Raw genomic sequence first — 22,435 nt, 5'->3', positions numbered from 1 at the left:
AAAGGACACCTCCTGCTGCGCTGTCATCTTTGATCTTTACATCGCAATATTTTCTAGACATTTGTCATTTAAGTGCCTGCCTAAGCTTGACTTGATTCACTTAATACTGATATTATTTTCTATGTCATCTCTGCCTCAAGGACAACATCAAACACAGCACTGAGTCTTGTTTCACTTCTCACCTTCATAGAAGCCATCATCATCCATGTTGCCATACACATACAGATACTTTCCAGCCACAAGGGGAAGTTCTGCTTCTGGATGCTCATTTGGGCCATCGTAAGGGTTGTAGCTGAAAGGAGAAAAATTAACAGTTCACTTTTTAAATTTTCACCACAGCAGCTTTTCTCATTCATTTGAAACAAACAAATGAAGAATTGTAATGATTCTCAACCAGGAATACTTGTACCCAAGGGTATACTTCTTTAGTTTCCAGGGGGTACATGGAAAGATTGTGGAGTAGCTCAACTAATTTGATAAAAACAGAAATTATGATTTGATTGAAATATATATATCCACATATCGAGTCAGTTGTAACACCTGAACACCACATGTTGCAATTTAGAGTGCGTGAAAACCAGCTAGCAAAGTAGCTAAAAGTAATGAATAAATAGTTCAGCTACAAGCATTGTATGAGTGGTGTTTCAGCTAAAAGCAATTGATAAATGTTTGTAGCTAAAAGTAATTGATAAATGTTTGTAATAGTGAGCTAAAAGTATCTAGCTTCAGCCACTAGCATGACTGCAAACTTGATCAAACCAACCTAAATACTGACAGTTTATGTATGAAAAAGTGTTATATAATGTCCAGTTTAAAATCAATTCAAATAAACACATTTGGAACATGACTGTGACTTTCCACTGTGGTGTGTATGAAGGGGTATATGAGCTCATCTGATAGGGCTGTGGAGGTACGTCTGAAAAAAAGGTTGGAAACCACTGACTTATTGGCCTTAAAAAGATTATGTGCAATATAATCAACCGACTCCTGAAGCTAGTCTCATTCACCTGTAACGGGCAGTGCAAAGGCGGACCTGGCCTGTGTAGCGAGGCTTGGACCTGGGTGATGGGGTGGCCTCATCCTCCATCTATGGATTGACAACAGAACCAAAGATAAATCTTATTCACATTCACATGCACTATTCATAATTAGGATTCAGCTCAGGAAAAAGCAAAGTACATTTGAACCATTAAGTTTGAAGATATGACAATGTAAGTCAACCTAACTGGGGTAATGTTGAGAACTATCTTGATGATGATTGAGATGAAATTTAGTGTCTGGTTGTCACTCAGACCCACCTCTGATGGGGTCAGCTGTCGAGGGCTGCTGGGGCGGTCCGTTGTCACGGTGCTGGATTTGACAGACAGCAGTTCTTGTCTTTCTCTGTCTCCAGTCTGCGGTGGGCAAGGCAAGAACTGGGAGATCAGTAGCGGCGTGTTTGCCGCGCTCTCATCGCCTGGGAGACATTGATTTGCATAGCAAATAAAGAGCAACTGTCATTCCTTCTGCACCCATTTGCTGCTCATTGCAAAGTTATTGATCGCCTGTTGAGGCGAGTGTACAGCAAACACTCTTCTTAGCAAAGGCTCTTCCACCCCCATCAACACCTCATGTCTGCAGTGCATTTGTCCTTAAATATCACTGATGTCCTCAGGGTTGAAAAACACACTTGAAAAATGCAGGAAATACAAAATAAACACTGGAGGCTGAGAGTGGGAACAGCTGAATTCCTTGAGGAAATTAATGTAAGTCAACAACATGGATCCACTGTATCGTTCGGTTCTTGTGGTTTGTGAGTAATATTATGCATTAACACAAAAGCATCAGTGAGTCCCCCCTCTGTTTCAAGTGAAAGATAAAACAGGATTTCCAGAACTTCAAAGACCTTTGGTCTGAGCCAGACTGTATAAATCTGCATCACTGATATGGCTGTATCTGCTGGCTCTGCAGGTTGCACTACGTGTCATTAGAATACTAATGTGTTAAACTGCATTCATGTCATACATCAGGTCTGTGATCAATTAGGGTAGGTATTGATCATGAATAAGTGCATTGCCATTAATGGTGTCCACCCCTGGTCAGGAGTGAACTGATCCAGCTGTTATGTGAGCTGTCTGGGGATTAGATGACTCTGACTCTCATTTCATTCTGATCATAAGCCTGTTGATCACATGTAATTTGGAGGATGCTTTTATCTACCACGTCTAGAATGGGTGGACCCCACTGGTAGTAGAACAATTTAGCCCTAATAGTCTTATTAAATTTAAAACACACAGTGCCACACTCACTGTGAGTAAAGATATAAAATCATTAGAGAGAGAGAGAGAGAGAGAGAGAGAGAGAGAGAGAGAGAGAGAGAGAGAGAGAGAGAGAGAGATTATGTACCCATATTTTTTTTTTTAAATCTCTAAAAATTGTTTGACAACTGACCCACCTGTCTCCACCGGGGTTTCAAATCCAACGATGTCTTGTGGGAGTTTCCACTCTTGTAAGAGGGGGATCTGGGACTTGAAGGTGGGATTTATTTTAAGAACGTCCACAGTATCTGATTGCAAACGGAAATTCAGCAGCTCTTTGGACAGCTGGTGGAAGTGTTCACTCTGTGACCTGCATTTCTGCTCCAGGTCACAAACCTTGACCTTTGACAGAAAATGGAAAGACAGAAGAGGTGGTAACGTCCAAGAAGAGAGTCAAACAAAAGGGAAAAACACACAACACACAAAGCATGGAGTGTACTTGATCACATGTAATTGTACAGACACAAGTGCTCTGAGTAATGGCTGATCTTTTATCTGTTAATGCTGATGGAACACAGAAGCAATTAGAAAAGGATCCCTAAAGAGTCATTTTCGAGCTTATAGCAGGATGTTATATGAAAACCACTGCAGTCTAATGAAAGCATATGCAAGTGTAGAATCATCTGCACTGATGCGGCTGCTGATATATAACACTGCTTAACTCTGATAACAAACCCTGAACACTGCAAAGTGTTAAGAGGATTATAAAACTAGACATTAAAGACATCATATCATAGACATCATATCAGAGGAAGTCGAGGAAGATGTATGGGGTGTACATAGAGAGAGAAATATGGCAATATCTTATTCAGTCTCATTCAGTGTACATAAAGATTCTTAATTTGCACAAATCACCCACTAAAGGTTTTGGACGCTTTGGTAATTTGTTGAAAATTCACAGAGGTGACTGAAGGGAGATCAAACTAATCAGGAAGGAAAATAAATACCTGAAACATTCTGTCCTTATTGTTCTGTTCAGACAAAAGAGGATGGAAACAGAAAAAAAGTAAAGAAAGAAGAAAAATTCAAAGAAAAAAACATACTGAAGATACAGCCAAACACAAATAAATGCTATTGTAACTGACACAAAGCTGGAAAAGCAAAAGCAAAACAATAATATATTTATCAGGGCAGATAAATATACAGAAGTAACACAAATTTAAAGTAAAAGGAACTAAACAGAAACACAAATGCAGGTTTGTCAAACTGAAAAAAGCCTAACAAGTGCAAAATGATAGACTGTGGCTTCATGGAAACAGAATTTGAAGGTTTGTTTGACCCTACAGACAGCGGCACTGTTTTCCCTCCTGTTGAGGAGGGTGTGTGCCCATTAGCACAGAGCAATAGGCCTATGAAGAAGGCTTTAAATTGATTCAATGGATTTGTAAGAAGAGAAGTAACTCTTTGACAGTGGTGTTTCCATTTGTCTGACCAAAACTCTTTATGTTTGTCTGAGCCAAACTCAGGCTGCCTGCTCAGTGCAATCGCATTAAAGTGCCTCAGATGGATAATAACCTGACCTCTCTTGAACTACCCTCAAACGAGCCTACACCCTACTGTCGTGACAAAAGGATTTAGAGTGAAATGAGAAAATAATTTCGAGAAGATGAGCCACCGACAAGCATCTTAAAGACGGTGATGAAAACACAGCAGGTCAGTAATTTGATCACAGGGAAATATATGAAATATTCAAGGACAGCCTGGATGTTGAATTAATGGGACGGTGTCAGTCTGCAACTGTTGCGAAAAACAAAAAAGTTTGATGAGTGATATTTTACACAACAACAGCACAGAAAACCTACAAGAGACTTTGATGTATGGGTCCCAACCCTTTTTATTTTTTCAGGAAAATAATATGACATGGCACGAGGTGTGAAGTACTGAATAACCTACATGATGTTACAGGATTTATCCACAAGTACAGTGTACTGTACTATATGTGGAATTCAACCTTCAGGCCATAATTTATGCCACACCACCTGTTTCAGGGCAGAGGGCATCGGCTAACACCCTGATGATGTTCCTATACCATCTCACTGATATTCAGATCAGATTAGTGTCTTGCCAAACCTGCATTAATAGATGCTCCAGATACACCCATAATCCGTCCACACAGGTGTTTTCACTTATTTTGCTTGACAGACATAGAACACAATATACTGTATAAAAACGAGTAGACTTAAGTGTACAACTCATGAAATTAAAATGTATAAAATCAAGAGAAAGCCAGAGAAAATGAATGGGTTTTAAAGTGCTTTTTTAAGTAGTGTTCATGCCACTGTCAGTACTTTATTTATTCCATTGTGGGGATTTTGAGGGGACTTTATTGTGCATATATTTCATATTCAGAGTTAAGTAGTAAGCATAGTGCGCTATATAGTAAATAGGAAGTGATTTCGGACACAGCTCTTGTTTGACATCTCCCTCTATCTCTAGTCAGTTTAGTGACACATATCAGGGCGGGCAACTCACACCTTTATCATACCTTATTGTATTAGAGGATGGAGTTCAGTGACTTAACATTATTGACCGTGTGCCAAACAGTGATTGACTACAATTGTCATAGTGAAGCAATTGTAGTGTAGAAAGCTTTGGATTCCTCCACTTATTAAATCAGTGTGTGCATTTCAAGAATTTGAAGAGTGGTGTCACCAAAAACACAAGAAAAAAGTATACGGAATGGATTAAAAAGTATATTTGTCTGCGCTAACATAAGCTAAATTCGTTAGCATGTCCAGCTAAGCAGCGAAACAGGGTTATGTTAGATGTAAGTAACAGCGTGAACTTAGATTTTGATTATCGTTCTTATAATACTACAGTAAATTAACTCTAGGTGAATGCAAAAACAATGTTGTTTGTTTATTTCCATTTCTCCTGCATGGCTCATCAACTGGTGAGGAGGCTGACTGTTTGCCTTGTAAATGCTGCTTTACCTGCAGTCTTTTCAGTCCCTCCAGGAAACTATGACTTTGCGATTGCAATAATCAACGCAAATTCAAGAAATCTCTGCAATATTTGCGAGAGCTTGCAGTTTTGCTATATTACTGAAACTTTTCTGCATGAATTGGCCGAATCAACAGAGTGCTTGTGATTTGGACCATTTGTCGCATTTTGTGTCGTGGTAACTTATGTCATTGCAGCGCGCATTCAGCAAGGATTTAGGCACGCATTCAGGTGGAAGATGGACAAATCTCACCTGCCAACAAAAATGACCACCATTGACAAAGCAATGAGCAATTGAGCAATTGAGCAAAACACTTCCCAAATGTTCCCAAATGAGGTTAGCATTCAGTTAGTCAGAAGAATACAATTTGATGCTTTGTTCAGTCAACCAGAAACAACGTGGAGCTAGTATTAGTTTAATTAGCTAGCTACCTTCAGGTGATCAAATCTGCTAGCAATAGTTGACATTTCAGACAGCAAGATTGACAGTTGCCAGCCAGAAATGAGAAGCCTGCTTTTGTCTCTGAAATCAAGGATTCAAAAATTACAGGGTATAGCAAACTAACCTAACCTAACCCTAATTCTAACTTCAACCTCAGCAGAGGTGCCAGCCAGGATGAATGAAAACACCTATGAGGGTGTGTAGGGTCTTTACAATGTAAGATTCTTTTTAACAGATAAAATTGAATCAAAACTGTCTAATACTACATGAGGACTTTTTGTTTAATTGTATAATACAAACTTCATCAGTTTTCAGTGTTCCTGAATGTAATACTAAAGTAAAGCTGGGTAAAGATGTGTGTTTGTTCGTTACTGTACCTCTAACAAGTGTACTGCTTCCTCATGCTCTTGGTCAGCTTGAACCCGAGCCTGCAGAGAACACACAGAAACACACAGTGACAACTGACACTGTGATCACAGTTCATCAGGTACAACAGACAGCAAACAGCCATGGCTGTAGGTTTGTACCTCAGGTTGTACCTCAGGTTCCCAAGGTCAGGACCCCAATATTTTTTCCAATGTGTATATTAATAAAAGTCGTGAAATATCCGCTTAAAGGAATAGTTTGGATTTTTGAAGAGGGGTTGTATGAGGTTGTTATCCATAGTCAGTGTATCACCTGCAGTAGATAGGTGTCGGCGACCCCCCCAGTTTGGAGAAGCAGACAGGAGTACCAGCACGGAAGCTAAGTAATGTTAGCCATGGTGACAGGCAGTTACTGAATGGAAATAGCCATTGGGTAACCAGACAAACTACTGATTTTTTACTTAATTTTACTGGTGGACTGTTCAGTGTCATTCATCCCCAGACATCATTTGACAAATAGCTTATGTGCGGTCGCGCTACAGACAGCAACCATTCATTACATTTTATGCCGGCTAGTTTCACCTGAGTGATTTAGCTAGCTAACAGCCAGTCATCTGATGGCAGATGGATAAACTTTACGCGAAATGCTTTTCTTTCAATTCAGCGTTTGACGCTGTGTTTACTTTCTTCACTAAGACAGAAAAAAAAATGAAAAAAATAAGATATATAAAGCTGAGTTTTGAGACGGGAGGAGAAAATGTGGGACAAGAGGTGAATGAGAGAAAGAGAAAGAGAGAAGGCGATGGAGATGACAGAGGAAGAGCTGCAGGTACTGCACATTATACTGCACATAATGCAATCTCAAGCAAAAGAATGAAATAAAGAACATGTATCTAATTTTACTAAATTATTTATATCCCACTGGCAGGAGACAAAAGTGAGGAGTCACAAAGAAAATGAGAGGCAGTGAACACAGAGGGTGAGAGAGGAGGAGAAGAAAGAGAAGAAAAAGTTGAAGATGGACAGAGAAGTGAACAGACAGAAATAATATTGAATGCAAAGAGACAAGAGGATATGAAGGAGAGAGAGCAGGTTATGGAAAGAAGAAAGACACAGAAAAGGAGGCTGACCACAAGAGCACAAGAGACAGTGAGGAAAACGAGAGAGAGACACCAAGCAAAGCGTTAGCGAGGTTAGAAGAAAGGTGACAAGAGAGAAGAGCAAGCTGAGAGGGGAGAAAGCTGATGTCAGTCAAATAGACACATTTCTACATGAGCTGGATTCAGCCAAGTTAAAAAATAAACCACTCACAGATGAGAAAAAATAATGCCTTCTCAAAAAAAATGGGTCAAACATTACTATAATTATCCCAAAACAAAGTTTGGCGAAAAGCAATTACACTGTAATGTAAAGTGGGAGGAGAAATATCCTTGGCTTAGATATTAAGTTTCAGAAGTTTCCACCCACTGTGCTATTTGCATGTCATTTAGCAAAAAAACAACAAACACCATGTTCATAAATGAAGGATTTCGAGACTGGAAAAATGCCATTGGGGAGAAACAGGGAATAATTTTGAACCACAGCTGCTGTCCAGGGCATCTAAAGGCCTCTGATCTTGCTGAAAATATTCTGTCAATTGCACAAGAGCAACAGAAAAGCTTGAACTCTATTCTAAGCAATGCATATGCTGAGAAAGTTAATGAGAATCGCAAAGCTCTCCTTTTCATTAAAGATGTTATAATCAACCTGTCAAAGAGGAACATTGCACTGCATGGTAATTGTAAAGGAGTTCTTGGTATTTCCTTCAGACTTACATATTGCATCTTTTATCTAATTCTCATGCATTACTCCTTGACAGATAATTAATGTTATTGTCCACTAATATGGTTATAAGCTATTGTTATCCAATTTTTGCTCTTCTTAAAATGCACATATTTAGATCAGGAAAATCAACATTCTTTCAGGGGGCCATCAGTATTTCGGTATTTCTAAAATCCTGTATACAGCCATGCACTCAGCTGAAATACTGTCAACCCAACACCCTGGCAGAGGCTCACTGATTGATCACAGCACTGGTACTTGAAGAGATGCCTGCTCTTGATGGCACTGCTCTGATGAACAGTAACTGATTTATTTTGGGGTATGTTAGTGTCTAAGTGGTGGCTAAGTAGCAGAAGTAAAAGCAAAGTTTTCAACATTAAAAACCTCTGTGTGAGAATCTCTGTTAGTGGATTGTTTCTCTTTGAACAAACACCAGTGCAAAGACAGGACGATAAGCAGGTTCAGACAGACAAACCTCACAGATCTCTGAGGAAACAGTCGTTTATGACCATATCAAAGCCTGAGTGCTCTAAACCACTAGGTATTTTGAGTCATTAAAATAAGAGGATTTTAAATGGGATATTTGGACAGCTTTTATCTTCTTATAATGCGTAAACAATTAACAGTAAATGATGCTGCAACAAGACAAAGACACAGCAAATAAAACATTTATGACTAAATAATTGTTCATTGTACAATTAAAATGTAGACTCAAAAGTGTCTCTGATTCATCATCAGGATGATTGAGTGCATCCAATCATCAATCTGGGCCAGGCTTGGTAAAATTGAATCAGAGTGAGTACAGTACAAGTCAAAAGTTTGAACACACTTTCTCATTCAAGCAAATGGGAAGGTGTGTCCAAATTTTTGACTGGTGCTGAATATCAGAAGTATTCGAATCACTTATAATTTAGATGTCCTTTTGTAATATTTGAAGTTTTACTTATCCACTCTCTAATAAGAGTAAGAACACACACACACATATATATCCCAATCTTAAAAGGTGTCAGATAGAACACAACACCATGAAAAAAGTCATGTCTGCACAGTGGAGTTTCCAAAGTGTATAAATTTATCAACAACTCGAAAGGCAACATTTTTAGCATAAAGCTCTTCATCACATTATCAAACAGCATGAAAGGAGAACTGCAGTTCGAATGAAATCTGCTGATTTTTGGACAGGATTCTCGGGTCTTTATATTTCCTGATACAGTAGCCAGTGACAGTGATTCAGCACAAACTGGCTACTGACACATCAATAACTAAACAAGGAAACACTGGCATAGAGTCACTGCTCCTATCACAAAATCAATGACCCAGGGTGGTTACGTCAAAAGTATGAAAATGAACATACCTTTTGCAGTTGATTGATCTCCCTCTGCTTGGTGTGAAGGGCCACCAAGGTTTGCTCATGCTCTATCTGCAGCTGCTGCTTCAGCTCGACAGTCTTGTGCATATGCTAGAGAGAAACAAAGAGTGAGGATGTGGTTATGATGAAAGATGCTATTTAGAGATGATTTTCGACAGTATCCCAAAAGAATACCCCGACCACAATCTTTCTCTATTGATGGTGACAGATACTGCTAAATGTTGCAAGTCTGAACAATTATCAGAATATTGCTGGCACTGAAAGGAGGGTGTATTCTGCAGTGGGTCGGCTATCATTCTGGCACGGAGCCTTTGAAGAATTGAACCCAATCCACCTGACTGGCAATCAGCTGCAGGAAATTCTGACATTTGTGAAACAAATACACACATTTTGTGATATCAGGATTGTTCTTGGTTTGTTTGTTGGTCACATCAGCTTTAAAATCATAAATACCACAAATTAAAACAATGTACTCACCAAAGTCTTGCAGACCAATCAATAAAATTCACTATTGAGGTATCATGTTACACAATATGGGCTTTTTCATAATTCATAAGCATATCTATCACACCCAACCAACTGTATACCCTGAACTGAGTCAGACAAAGCTGTCACACCCGGTCACCCATTCCAAACCCAAATCTACTCTTTCCCAAATTAGCTGAGTCATGACTATACAGTATCTATCCACAGAGTCACGACCAGCTGCCACATCTTGCAGAAACAGAGTTAAGGCTGTAAGATGTTTCTGCAGGCTTAAGAAGAATAGACAGCTTAGAAAGCTCTGACATTCATCATTTTCTCTCTGTGTTCTCTCTCCCTTGAAAAAAAGAAAAAAAAAAGAAAAGCCTCTTTACCTCCTGGAGTGGCTTCGAGGTGTCCTGAGCAGGCAGCCACTGCTTTGCATAATCAGGGAGAAGCTCTAAGCTGCAGAAAGGACTGGGCTGGCTGAGGGGCTGTCACTGGAGTCTTAGAGAAAAACTTTTTATTTTTTTTTAACTCTTGGAGATTCAGGGAGGACTCGATGAATTCACCTACATTTTCAGGAAACACCCCGTTTTCATGTAAAAACAGACACAGGCCTGAGCAACAACCACCTACTGGAGCAGCTGGATTTCAAGTGCTGTGTGTAGTGATTCAGTTTCCCGAGACTTTTTTTTTTCAGTGTGTCATTGGATTCAAACCAACAACCTTCCTTAAACAAGCTTGCTGCTCAAGACCTAAGGCTACTGCCAACCTTTCCTATCACTGAAGCATCAGTGCAAGTGGAGATGCAACATTTGTTTGTTTGCTGTTTGTGAGGTACACAATTCTGTAAAGACAGAGACCTTTGAAACAGGTGGAGTCTAGTCTGGCAAGAGCTGTAGATTTGAGACTTGGACTCGACCCCTAAAGACTTGATTGAGATTGAAAGCAAAACGTCCAACTGAAATCACATTTAGTCATTCTTTTTTGCAGTAATGACAAAATGTAATTTAAATGTATTGTTTATCCTTTTTTATATAATTAAAAGGAGGAAAGAGGTCTTTCCTCTTCAATGAAGCAAGGCAGTGAGTGCAAAGTTTGCATGACCCACAGTCAGCATTTCCACAGTCATGTGAATAAGACCCAGGTTGGAAAATGCCAGAGTTTTCCTTTTAATAAAGCTCTGCAGCCTAGTTAGTTGGATTGTCCTCTTCAGTGACAACTGAAGCCACTATGCATTTGTTTTGGGTTGTTGCACACCCTCTACTGTGACAGAAAGGCCCAGAATAATATGAGGTTGTGCTAACTGGTGTCTTAGTCCCCCATGAAATAAGCCTTTTGTTACCATATTATATAACTTTAAAACCAACATAGTCAGTGCTGTATCTCACTGGCTTTGACTGAGCCTTTAAAAAAAGATCAACCGTCTGTCTTTTTCTGTTTTTTTCATGTTGTGTCTCCTCCGTCTCTCCTTCCTCCACCCACATCGCCCTGCGTAATTTTCTCTAAATAGTCTCTTTGTCTTCATAATCAATACACAATGAGAAAGTGACAAACTTTCTTTGCTGTATTAGGGAGCAGGTCGGTTTTTCTCAGATGGGTACATTTCTCTCTCAAATATCCTGACAAACAGACAATCAATAGGAGATGCAGGGAGGCGAGGATTTGTAATGAGAGTGTGTCTCGCGGCACAGCGAGGCTGTGTCTGATTACTATTGGCTGACCAGAGCACCATGAAAAAAGAGCTTCTCCATGAAAGTGATGAAACTTCACCTCCCACTTTGCATCACTTTCCTTCTAAAAGTTTTCTTAGAAAACAAACACATGGGTGATGGGAATAATTTCCAAAAGCAGCAGTGAATATCTTGGTGTGATGATGTAAGCCGAACAGAACCACTGTGGTGAACGAGGGATGAATGAACACAGTGGAGATGGGAATGAGCAAACTGACGTGTCTGACATGTAGGGTTGGCTCAGTGGTCTCCTCCACCAAAGAGCAGTGGAGATGTGGAATAAATTATCCCTGATTTATTTTATCAATCCCTGATCTAAAGTCAGATTCAAATACAATTATTATATTATCAAATCCATAAGTTCAAATAATTAAATCTCCCTTCTGTAGGAACTGTGGGAAGAGAGAGGAAATGTATTTGATGGGGGAAATATTCAAGAGAATGTGATTTGAAACCCTTTGATCAAGTAGTCCATTTTCACATCCATTATTTGTTAAAACTCAGCACTGAAGCACTTACTGACAAGGTTTCTGAGCTCTCCCTCAACACTCAAAATTGATTTCTGACATTATTAAGTTATTTGAGTTGGTCACATGGTTTCTCTTTCTCCATATCCTTTTGCCAGACGAGTAAAACCTCCCAACTCTTGACAGATGATTACGGAGACAGACTTAAATGTGTCATTTAATGAGAAATCAGGGTACAAGATTTGTTAAAAACTATATTTAAAACTTCATCAAATTTAAATTGTACCATGAGAGGAGGAGAAGAGGGATAAATGAAAAAGAGAATTAGCTCCAGGCTCCCTAGATTTTCCTCAAAATTAAAGGAAGGCTAAAGTGATTCTTGTATTAAGGGGTATGTGGGATGAAAGCACAGATAAATCCATAGATGTCTCACCTTTAGAACCTCTTCCAGGTTCTCCACTTTGCCTTGAAGTTGTCTCCTCTGCTGTTGGGCCACGTCTCTCTCCTGGCTCACCACAGCAAAGGTTTGTCTCAGCTGGTCATAGTCTGATCGCACCTATGTGAACAGATGGAGTCCAGGAGCAAAAGAAGGGAGGGACAAGAAAAAGACAACAAGAGAAGGAAGAGAAAAAAGAAAAAAGTCAGTGAAGAAAATTAAAAAACACATCAAAATGAGGGAAGAAAACACTTTAATTTTCTCTTTGCTCTACTTTAAGAGTTTCAAAGTGTAGCCATTTTCTGTAGATTTTTTTAAAAGAAGGAAACAAGCATGCAATTTTTATGAGGTTTGTCCTTGCAGTAGACCTACTTTTTACATTTATGAATAGAAGTGGCTTTTTTTGGCTGGAGGGTTGATTGGGAGTTCATAGTCAGAAGAGAAATTAATCAGCACATTTCCATTTAGCCTTGATGAGACAGAGCTGCTGACTTGAGTGTTCTGCCTCTCGTTTCTTCATCAGTCTCGAGGCCTTGAGCTAGGCTGGTTCCTGTGAAGGTGGCCTCGTAGGATCGAGCCGAACCGTCCCTCAGCCGTGTGCCAATCATCTCATTAATTAACAAAACACACGAGCGCACAATAGATAAGCTCGCTCACTCAAAGTGCTCAAAACTACACTGCTGCAAAGAAAATGAGCTCATTCATAAAAAGGAATTTATGACTTGAGCTGGAGTCAATGGCTCCCTAGACCCTTCTGAACTAAAATAAACCTCAAATAATTAATATTAATATTAAAATAAACATTTTCTTTTAACAAAAAATACAATTTCTAAATACAGTTTTTATTAGTTAATTCTCTTGAACTCTGACAAAGTTCCTCTAGAGCAAGCTTTACTTTTATTCAATAATTATATCACAAAGTCCTTGTTCCCTGTCTCTTCTTTTCTGCCTTTCAGCGTCTCTTTCTTTTTATCCTCTTTCATTCCCTCATAGAATAGAATAGAATAGAATAGAATAGAATAGAATAGAATAGAATAGAATAGAGTAGAATAAACTTTATTGTCCAGCTGTGGTGGGAAAATTGTCCTTGGTCTCACCCAGGAAATACAAACACAAACATGTCCACATTCTCTCTCTATTCACAGTCCAGTACATTTTGTCTTTGCCACGATTGCCCTTACAAGCTGGTTACACTCATTCATACTGTATTTCTGGCGGGGCTGGGCCCCACTTTCCCTTTTCATCTCTGTGCCCACCTTGTCGGTGCACAGATGGCATCTTTTTGTGTGGCATGGTGGAGCAAAAGCTCTGAGCTGAGTCCCTGGACACGTGTCAAATCTGCCCCCTCTGTGAAAGTCACTATTAGCGCCAGAGTAACTAATCGCCTACCATCACGGACGGACACTGTCTCCGTCTGGGTCTGTGTGTGTGTGTGTGTGTTTATGTATGCATGTGTGCACACTGGAGAGTGAGGCTCAGGCTGACTGAGCCGGTAAAGACACAATGACAGGAGAGGGAAAAGGAGCGTTTATCAGACACTCCTTTAATTTAACACCAAAATGGAGCTTTAAGCCTAAAAATACAAAACATGACACTAATACCACATGTATACACCCCTGGGTGAAGAAGCAATATAAAGAACACAAAGAAACAACACATGATAACATACAGTATATGATGATAACAAGGCTGCATGTGTATTGATCTGTAGAGATGGATCACAAATGCCAATAGACAGATTTTACAGCCATTCATAAGACATTGTGTATGTGATATGTAGACCCTATATCAGTGATGTAGGGGCTACATACAAACTCTGTGTCTGTGTGTGTGTGTGTGTGTGTGTGTGTGTGTGTGTGTGTGTGTGTGTGTGTGTGTGTGTGTGTGTATGTATGTGTGTGCAATACATGCTTGTACGCTGCATGTGTGAATGCCACACCTGGTCATACTTGGATGCCTTTAGGTGGCCGTTGATCAATTCAAGGTTCAGGCGATTTTTCTCCTGCAAGGCAGCATGGAGCTTTGCTTTCTAAAGAAAAAAAAGAGGGAAACAAAAGAGTTTAGTGTGTTTTTATGTTATGATACATGATCTCCCTCATCGCAAAGACTTCTTTGCCTGGCTGCATCATGCATCGTCACAACTTCATCTTAAAACTATTACATAAGCGACAGATGAAAGACTCAGGTTAGTGCCGATCCCACCCTCCGTCTGTACGCATGTTTATGTGTGTGGCTAAGCTTTTCTCTAAGATGCTGTCTGGAGGACAAAACCCACAGCTGCATACTGTCACCAACCATTTGGTATGTGGAATTAGGAAAGGGAGGGGGAGAGAAGAAAAAAAAGAGGGAAGAACAAGAAGAAAGTGATGAGGCGAGAGAGGGGATGGAGGGTTAAGAGGGAGGAAACTGGGTTGGAAGGATGGTGTGAAAGAGGAATAGGAAGGGGGAAAAGGTTTGAGGGAGAGATATCTAGGCAAAAAGAAACAAGCGGAGGAGATGAAAGGATGGAATAAGAGAGAGCCGGTGTGTCAGTCAAATGATAAATGCGCAAATGAGCGCATAGTGTCCGAAAAAACTAGCAAGCTCAAGATGACGTTAAGTTGCACGCCATGTAGAAAGGACTGAAAAGAGGTGTGCAGTTCCTATCTGCACTCTCCACTGCCCAGATTCACATTCAGAAGTTGTCATGCCGCTGGTGCTGCAGGTACTCAAGCATTACATAATTACGGCAGACTCAAACTAGGGCAACGCTCTCCTCCTATCACAGTTCTGAGCATTCAAGAGTGATTTCACTGTGACTGGTCATATCCTGGCACATACTGTAATACCACTTCATGCTGCTGAAATGAGCTCAGACTGTTGATTGTCATTCTCAGCATCCCATATTTATAATAGCAGTCTGGCCTTTTTGTCTATTCAGCTTCAAACAAAGAGCAGTCTGCAGGACTGGAGTTAATCATGTTTTATTTTCCTGGTAATGGTGGCTTCAAAGACCAGAAGGATTTTGGTTCAACATGTCTTATTGATCTGAAAATACTGCCTCCAAATACAGATATGTGTATTTGTAGCCTCTAAAAGAGGATTTATTCAAGTACCTTCTAAATATGTGTAGATGTGTTCCAATTCTATTACTGTATAGTCTAATACTGTCTATTATTACCTGAAAATGATCATAACATACACCATACATATATGCAATATGCTCTCTTGAGTCTGATTGCAATGATATACTCAAGCAAAAGAAGAGTTCAAGCTTTGTATGCCAGCTTGTGCACAAGAAAATACGGTGCAGCCTGGAGGTTTATGATCAAATTTATCAGTACAAATCAAGGAACTCAATAAACCCCAGAGGAAAGGAGGAGGAAGAGAGAGAAACAGACAAAGTGAGGGGCCAGCCAGGTTCATCCATCTCTTTGTGTGCAGGCAGAGAGACAGCCATGGCTGTCAGAGGAAGACACAATCAAACCAAGATACAGATAGAGAACAGACAAGGACAGGAAGACACAGAGACTGGTGAGTGAGTTCACTCGCTGCTCTTATTGTGTAACGCTGTCGCCACAGCACATCACTGCAGACCACAGCTCAGTGTACCAAACCACACCTAGATACAGTGGCGGCCAGAAATGATCTTGTTCCCCTTCCTTTGACTGTCAATTATGGAGACATGGCACATCATGAGGTGCCAGCTGTAGTCGTCCTCTGCGCTGACACCTCAGGAAACGGCCTTGTAGATGACACAATAAGGAAGTGGAGTGGGAAGGGATGTGAAGATAACTGGAATAAAGGGGTGTGTAGAAATTTTATGGCTGGAGAGAACACTGACGGATAGAAACAGGAGGATAGGTCAAGCAAAAGAATGATTAGAGTTTGGTTGAGGGTTCCAGGGTGTGACGACAAAAGAGAAAGAAAGCAGGAAAAAAGAAAATGAATGACCTCTTAAAGGTTTCTTTTTATGGGCCTCAGGAATGATGTCTCCTTCTCCACTTCCTCCCACTTCCAGTGAATCACACATTCACAGCTCTGCTTAACACTCCATAACATCTTGTAAACACAGTGCTGTACTGCAAAGCCAAGGGACACACACGCACTCTGTGCCAATTTAAACCTTCAATATGCACAAATAAACAGAAAAATCTGGTGTGAAGCTATAAAGGATATGATAATTAGGTGTTCTCTTAAGGAAAAAAACAACTTAACAGGGGATTAACAGCACTCCAAGGACATCTGTGCAGAACCACGTTTGAGTGAAACTGTAGCATGTGTGCGTGTAAGTGTGAAACAGTGTGTGGTTGTGAAATTTGAAATCCATATGTGTGTGCAGGGAGAGTGGACTGGCTAGGGGGAGAGACCTCAACACCACTAATGACTAATTCACTCTGACAACTTCTTTCTTCTTTCCTCTTCTGTCTTTTCTCTCTATCTCTCACTGTCTCACACACACACACACACACTGATGCATTTACTTTCCCTTCCATCACCGCCATGGTTATCATTCTCTCCCCAAACCCACTAACCTAGCTTCTGGCCCTAAATCTGCTCTGTTCACTGTAGCCATCCTCTCAGTGAGCTTAGAAAGTCTGACTGTGGATCCACATGAGCGACTTGTGTGTCTCAATTTATTTCAGTGTGTGTATCAGGAGTTTTAGTTGATATTGTTCTCTGTGTGAGCCAATCAATTACCTTACTATAGTAGTGTTTTTACCAACCTGGTATCACCCAGTACACTTTGGTCTTTGTACAAATTAAACAGACTAGATATAACATGTTAATTAGTGAGTTTTAGAGGGTCAGGGTAGCTTTCAGTTTTTATGATAAGCTAAGCTAATCATCTCAAGGCTGTAGCTCCGTACTTAATGGACAGACATGAGAGTGGTATCAATCTTCTCATCTAACACTGCAAGAAAGACAATTATGCTTATTTCCCAACATGTCAAACTATTCCTTTAAGTCTGAACACAGTGATGTACCATGTAGCTAAAAGTTGAAGACTGGAACAAATCACAGTCATCATCATGCATGTACTGTATACATTTTAAATTTTGTCTTTTGGCAGAAGCTTTTATCCAAAGCGACTTACAAGCAGGGCAAGACAATCAAGCATTAGAGGACAGTAACTCCAAGCCGTAGTACAATTTCTCAAGTAGCTGACCAGAGATATATAATTATTATAACTAAGAAAACAACTGGAAGTAGACAAGTACATAAGAAATGCCATAAACACCGAGAAAGAAGTGCAACAATCAACAAAGTGCTCAAAAGGTTAAAGGGCTCAAGTGTTAAGTTGTTCATAGAAGAGCTGAGTTTTCAGGTGTTGCTTGAATGCACCAAGGGGGTCAGCATACCACATGGAGCTGGGTAGCTCATTCCACCATCGCAGAACCACAAACAAAAAGGATCATGATTTCATACCAGGCAGTGATGACATAACCAGACGTCATTCATTTGCAGACCGGAGTGGACGGATAAGTATATACTGCCTGATGAGTGACTCAGTGTAGGAGGGTGCCATTCCATTGGTCCAAAGGTAGGCATCAAAGTTTTGAACTAGATGTGAGCCACCGCCAGGAGCCAGTGGAAGGAGATGAACGGAGGTGTGACATGAGCTTGTTTAGGTTCAAGTTGTTGGTTAGGGTATACACATTTTATCTGTATAGTTTTACTTTTGGTGTCATTTAGTACAATTATCTCTAACACCATGTATTGTGATAAATATAATACAGTGAAAAGCATTATGACAACTTCATGTCTGATTACATTGTCTACATTCTCAACGTATATGTCTCATTGTCATGTCTTTTTTTTTGTTTTAGCCCTGTGTACCTTAGTACACAGGGCTAAAAGTTTCTTTTTGAACATTTGACAAGTGTTTTCATTATTTTATGAAGGTTAGTGCTGAGCTTTACCGTATGAGCACATGTATGCATTTGAGAGCAATCCTAAAGCAAGTAAAGCAAAGCTCACTATGAGATGTCGATGTCTCAACAAATACTCCTCAGCAACATGTTGGCCTGTCAAAACACACTGTGACAGGAGTCTACTGAGACCGGTTAACAAAGCTGGACAAAGCAGATCTCCTGACCAATAGAAGAGCAGCAACACACACACTTTTTTTACAAGCTTGACATGGCTGTGTGCAAAGATTTGAGGGTGATTTTAGAAATCTTCATGGATTTATGGCTGTTTTTTTTATTATTAAAACATCCCACCAAACATTTGAATCCATTGTAAGTAGAGTTTTTGCAGCCTCTGTTCTTCAAACCTTTTCAAGCTATCTGATGTGATATATGTGATGCTAACATATTTTGGGAGGAGCATCACTTTTACTGCAGCAATCTTCATCATTAGTTTCAAATCAAAACAATATTGTGATCAGACCATGTTGAAATCATCTTCACACCATATTATTGGTTTGACATACTAGATTTAGGCATTGCCTCTGGTCATTGTAATATCATGTGTCATTGCATCCGTAAAAAGCTGTGTCATGTTTTCTGTCATGTGAACTCTCTGTGCTCTCGTCAAAACCAGACCAGGAAGTTACTTTGAGTTGGACGACAAGATGTCAGTGTATGAAATGTATTTAGTATTTCCTACTGGGTTCTGTTGACCTACTTAAGCAGAATGGCAACTGCTTAAAAAATGATTTAGGTAATGTACTCAAATGAATCTACTGACATGTGATGACAATGATCCAACTTGAATTAAATATGAATGGAAAGAATCTTAAAATAATTCCCTCAGTTCATTACAGAGCACATCAAGCTTTCTTTGATCAAATTTATTTCTATCTTCGTTTTTGGCAGTAAAGGTGGGATTTTACAGTGATGTAAGCCTCTAATTTATTTAAGGAAGTGTTAATGCTTTGAAATTGTGGATATGCCTATTTAGAATAAATTTGCCACTAATGGGAATTAATTGCAACATCCAAATGTTGCCTCTTGCAAGCCAACGCATAGATCGAATCTTGGATTAGCTTAATTTAGAAATACAGGCAGAAATATAACATTATTTGAATAAGAATAAGTTGGTAGCTGCTGCAGTCATAATGAAAAATAGATGAAATCATGAGTGCAGATATTTCTTCGATGGCTACTGCTTACTCTAAATGGGATGCTTGTGTGTAGAGGATTGCTACTGTTCCCCCCTCAACTCCCAGGACAATTGTCATTAATTAGATGTCACAGTGGAAACACTTTGTTCCACTTAACCATGGGTGGGAAGACGCTGACGACATCTGCTGTCTTCAGTGGAAGCACTGGTAAGTCAGAGACAAACCAAGGTGCACCATGATTCTGTAAATTTAATCAATGAAGATGTGACCTTCAAGACGCAAATAATCAGTTCTACAAAAAGCTGAGTTTTGCCAAATTAAATCATACTTTAGACTTTTTTCCCCATAGAAGTTCATTGGAAAGTTAAACTGGAGTTCATGACTAAAGTTTCTGAGAAGAGATAATGTTAGACAAATTTATTTTCTTTACTTTTAACACAAATACCTTAATGTCAGCCAATTCTTTGCTTAAAGATAAAGCATCATCACCTCTTTTTGTCCTTTCTAAGTTATATTAAGTACAGCTCAGTCTAGTTGTTTAAAACGATCCTCAAACAAAAGACTTCATGCTACTTCATCTTATTGAAATACTGTGATTTCATAAATAGATAAGTGCCTCCACTTATCTCCACTAAACTTTGTGCTAATAGGATGACTGCAGCTGGTGCGTATATGTGTGTGTGTGTGTGTGTGTGTGTGTTGATTCAAAGATTGTTATGCACTGATGTGGTTGGAGAATGAGCAAATGGAGTCAGAGCCAGAACTTCACTAATAGCTGCTGCAACATCAGCTGTCTGTTCAGCACTATCTAATGTCTGGAGCAGTCAGAACCACGGATAGCTCCTTTTCAACTATTGTACACCAGGACATGTGCTGTAAAAATTTACTAAGTACTAAGAAACTTAAAGTCCCCTCCATTCAAAATTATGTTTTACTTCCCCTGGATGTTTGATTTTCACTGTTCAGAATGCAACACATTCTCATAAAAAAACAACAGTATAGGTCTAAAATTCAGGCCGGCACAAACGGCCTGTAGTTACGTTTACACCATCTGGCAGCCAAAGTAATGCACTCCAGCTTTCCAAAACCATTACAAATTGTTGTTAAAAAGTGACTATGTTTTATGATGTGACAACACTGTGGTTAAGGTCTGGTTAGGTTTAGGCACAAAAACCATTTGGTTAGGGTTAGGGAAAGATCATGGTTTGTGTTAAAATGATCACCTGAAATGCAACCTTCATTGTCGTGGCAACAGTAAATACCACAACATTACATTTTTAAATAAAATGCCAATGTAAATATAAACTATAGCAGACACAAATCACTATTCAAAGCAGGTATTTTTATATGTCTTAAAACATATCTGGAGGGGATCTTTAAGTAAAAAATAATAACACTGGTGGTTTTGCATGTTGCAGCGCATTTTAGGTTAAAATATCAAAAGTTTTTGTATATATATTGGAAGTATATTCAGATTCCTAATTGAGGAATATAAATCATAGATGATTTATCTCATTATATACTGTGATTTTCATTTTGTTTGTTTCCCAAGTCATTATGGTTCAATTTGTTTATACCAATGTTTTCAAACTTACTATTGTAGAAAAGCCTTAACATCATCTGACAACTTTTTTGTAACTTGTGTGAACTCACCCTTTAAAAACATTGATTTACATAGTTGTTGAACCATTTAAGTCATTATATTAGTCAAAAGTCAAGTCAAGTCTATTTATGACCAAAGTGCTTTTCAGAGAAATGTAAAATACAGTTAAATAATAAAAAAAAAAAAATAGATAAGTAACTGTAATAGACAAAGTTAAATTAAAAAACAATTTTATCATGCTATTAAAATTTAAGGGGACTCAAGTGACATCTGGATCATGTATTATGCATTTAACTACAAATCTCATTATACTTCACAGTACTGGCAACCATTTTTTAAAAAGTATATTATATGATTTTAGATTGATTTCCCAACTTTTCAAGAATGGTTTCCATTCATTTTAGTATGCTTTGGAAATTACTTCGGAAAAAGTTTTGGTTTATTTTAGTGTTCTGTTACATTATTGTGGGGCAATGCATTTCTGAGCAGGGACTTTTGAGCAGGGTTATTGCTTTTCAACAGATTATCTAATTCAAGGAACATTTTCAGAATGATTGCAGCTGTAAAACCACATGACTGTAGCATCACATCGCAAGCATGTTTTTACAGTGATGGATCACCCACCTATAGCACATTTTGTGACCCATACCATACTGAAAAAAAGAAACAAGTGGCTGACTGGAGGGGAAAGAATCAATCTTAAAAACACATATAGTTTGAAAATAGTTGGCAGTGTTATAAAAAATGTGTTAAAAGAATAAAACATCCAAAATCACAAGTCATTTAAGATTACAAGCCAAATATCAACAGAATGCATCCAAAAGAGGACATACTCTCAAGGTTGATTTTAACTTTAAAGGGCACCTATTATGCTCATTTACAGCTATATATATTTATTTTTGGATTCCACTAAAGTAGCTTTGCATGATTCACAGTTCAAAAAGCCCCTTATTTATCTGATACTAGCCCTTTATGCAGCCCTTGAGTTCAGCCTCTGTCTCTTAACAGGCAGTCTTAGCTCCTGTCTCTTTAAGGTCCCGCTCCCAATGAGCCCACTCTGTTCTGATTGGCCAGCTTTCCAGAAATATGCTGAGGGGCAACCAAGCCCCCAGGGTCAATTTGAAGCCAATATGACATAGTGGCAAAACCATATAATTACAACTTCCACGTCCATCACGTGATGCACACTGGCCCAAAATGACTTTTTCCCATAGACTTACATTGTAAAAGAGACATCTGTAAATCAGTGGATGCATTTTTGAGCATCACAACCCCACAAAATGACTAATTTCACCATCAGAATTTGATCCATTCAGTCAAATAACATTTTGAAAGTCTAGAAGAGCTGTATTCAAGTTAGCTGAGGGCTAAATCAGAAGATTTTTGCTTCATGCGCCGCTGAGCAACAGAAATGAACGGGACTGCGCCTCCGATGCTGTATCC

At 39.2% G+C, this 22,435-nt stretch overlaps 1 protein-coding gene across 7 annotated transcripts in view; it reads right to left on the bottom strand.

Annotated features, from left to right (window-relative positions):
• The window catches only part of rimbp2a (RIMS binding protein 2a), a 53,071-nt gene that overhangs the window by 13,445 nt on the left and 17,191 nt on the right, over positions 1 to 22,435 (bottom strand). For all 7 annotated transcript variants that reach the window (XM_067574405.1, XM_067574400.1, XM_067574402.1 and 4 more), the window contains exons 2-9: positions 14,278 to 14,367; positions 12,336 to 12,458; positions 9,223 to 9,327; positions 6,060 to 6,110; positions 2,435 to 2,639; positions 1,299 to 1,456; positions 1,008 to 1,087; positions 183 to 292 (exon numbers count right to left, since the gene is read on the bottom strand). In XM_067574405.1, coding sequence (XP_067430506.1) covers positions 183 to 292; positions 1,008 to 1,087; positions 1,299 to 1,456; positions 2,435 to 2,639; positions 6,060 to 6,110; positions 9,223 to 9,324 — 706 coding nt within the window. In that variant the 5' untranslated portion in view covers positions 9,325 to 9,327; positions 12,336 to 12,458; positions 14,278 to 14,367. The remainder of the gene's footprint in view (positions 1 to 182; positions 293 to 1,007; positions 1,088 to 1,298; positions 1,457 to 2,434; positions 2,640 to 6,059; positions 6,111 to 9,222; positions 9,328 to 12,335; positions 12,459 to 14,277; positions 14,368 to 22,435) is intronic.

The sequence above is a fragment of the Thunnus thynnus genome, chromosome 19, assembly GCF_963924715.1.
Source record: "Thunnus thynnus chromosome 19, fThuThy2.1, whole genome shotgun sequence".
Taxonomy (NCBI): domain Eukaryota; kingdom Metazoa; phylum Chordata; class Actinopteri; order Scombriformes; family Scombridae; genus Thunnus; species Thunnus thynnus.
The sequence above is the reverse complement of the archived record's forward strand: the minus strand, read 5'-3'. Positions and strand labels throughout refer to the sequence as shown.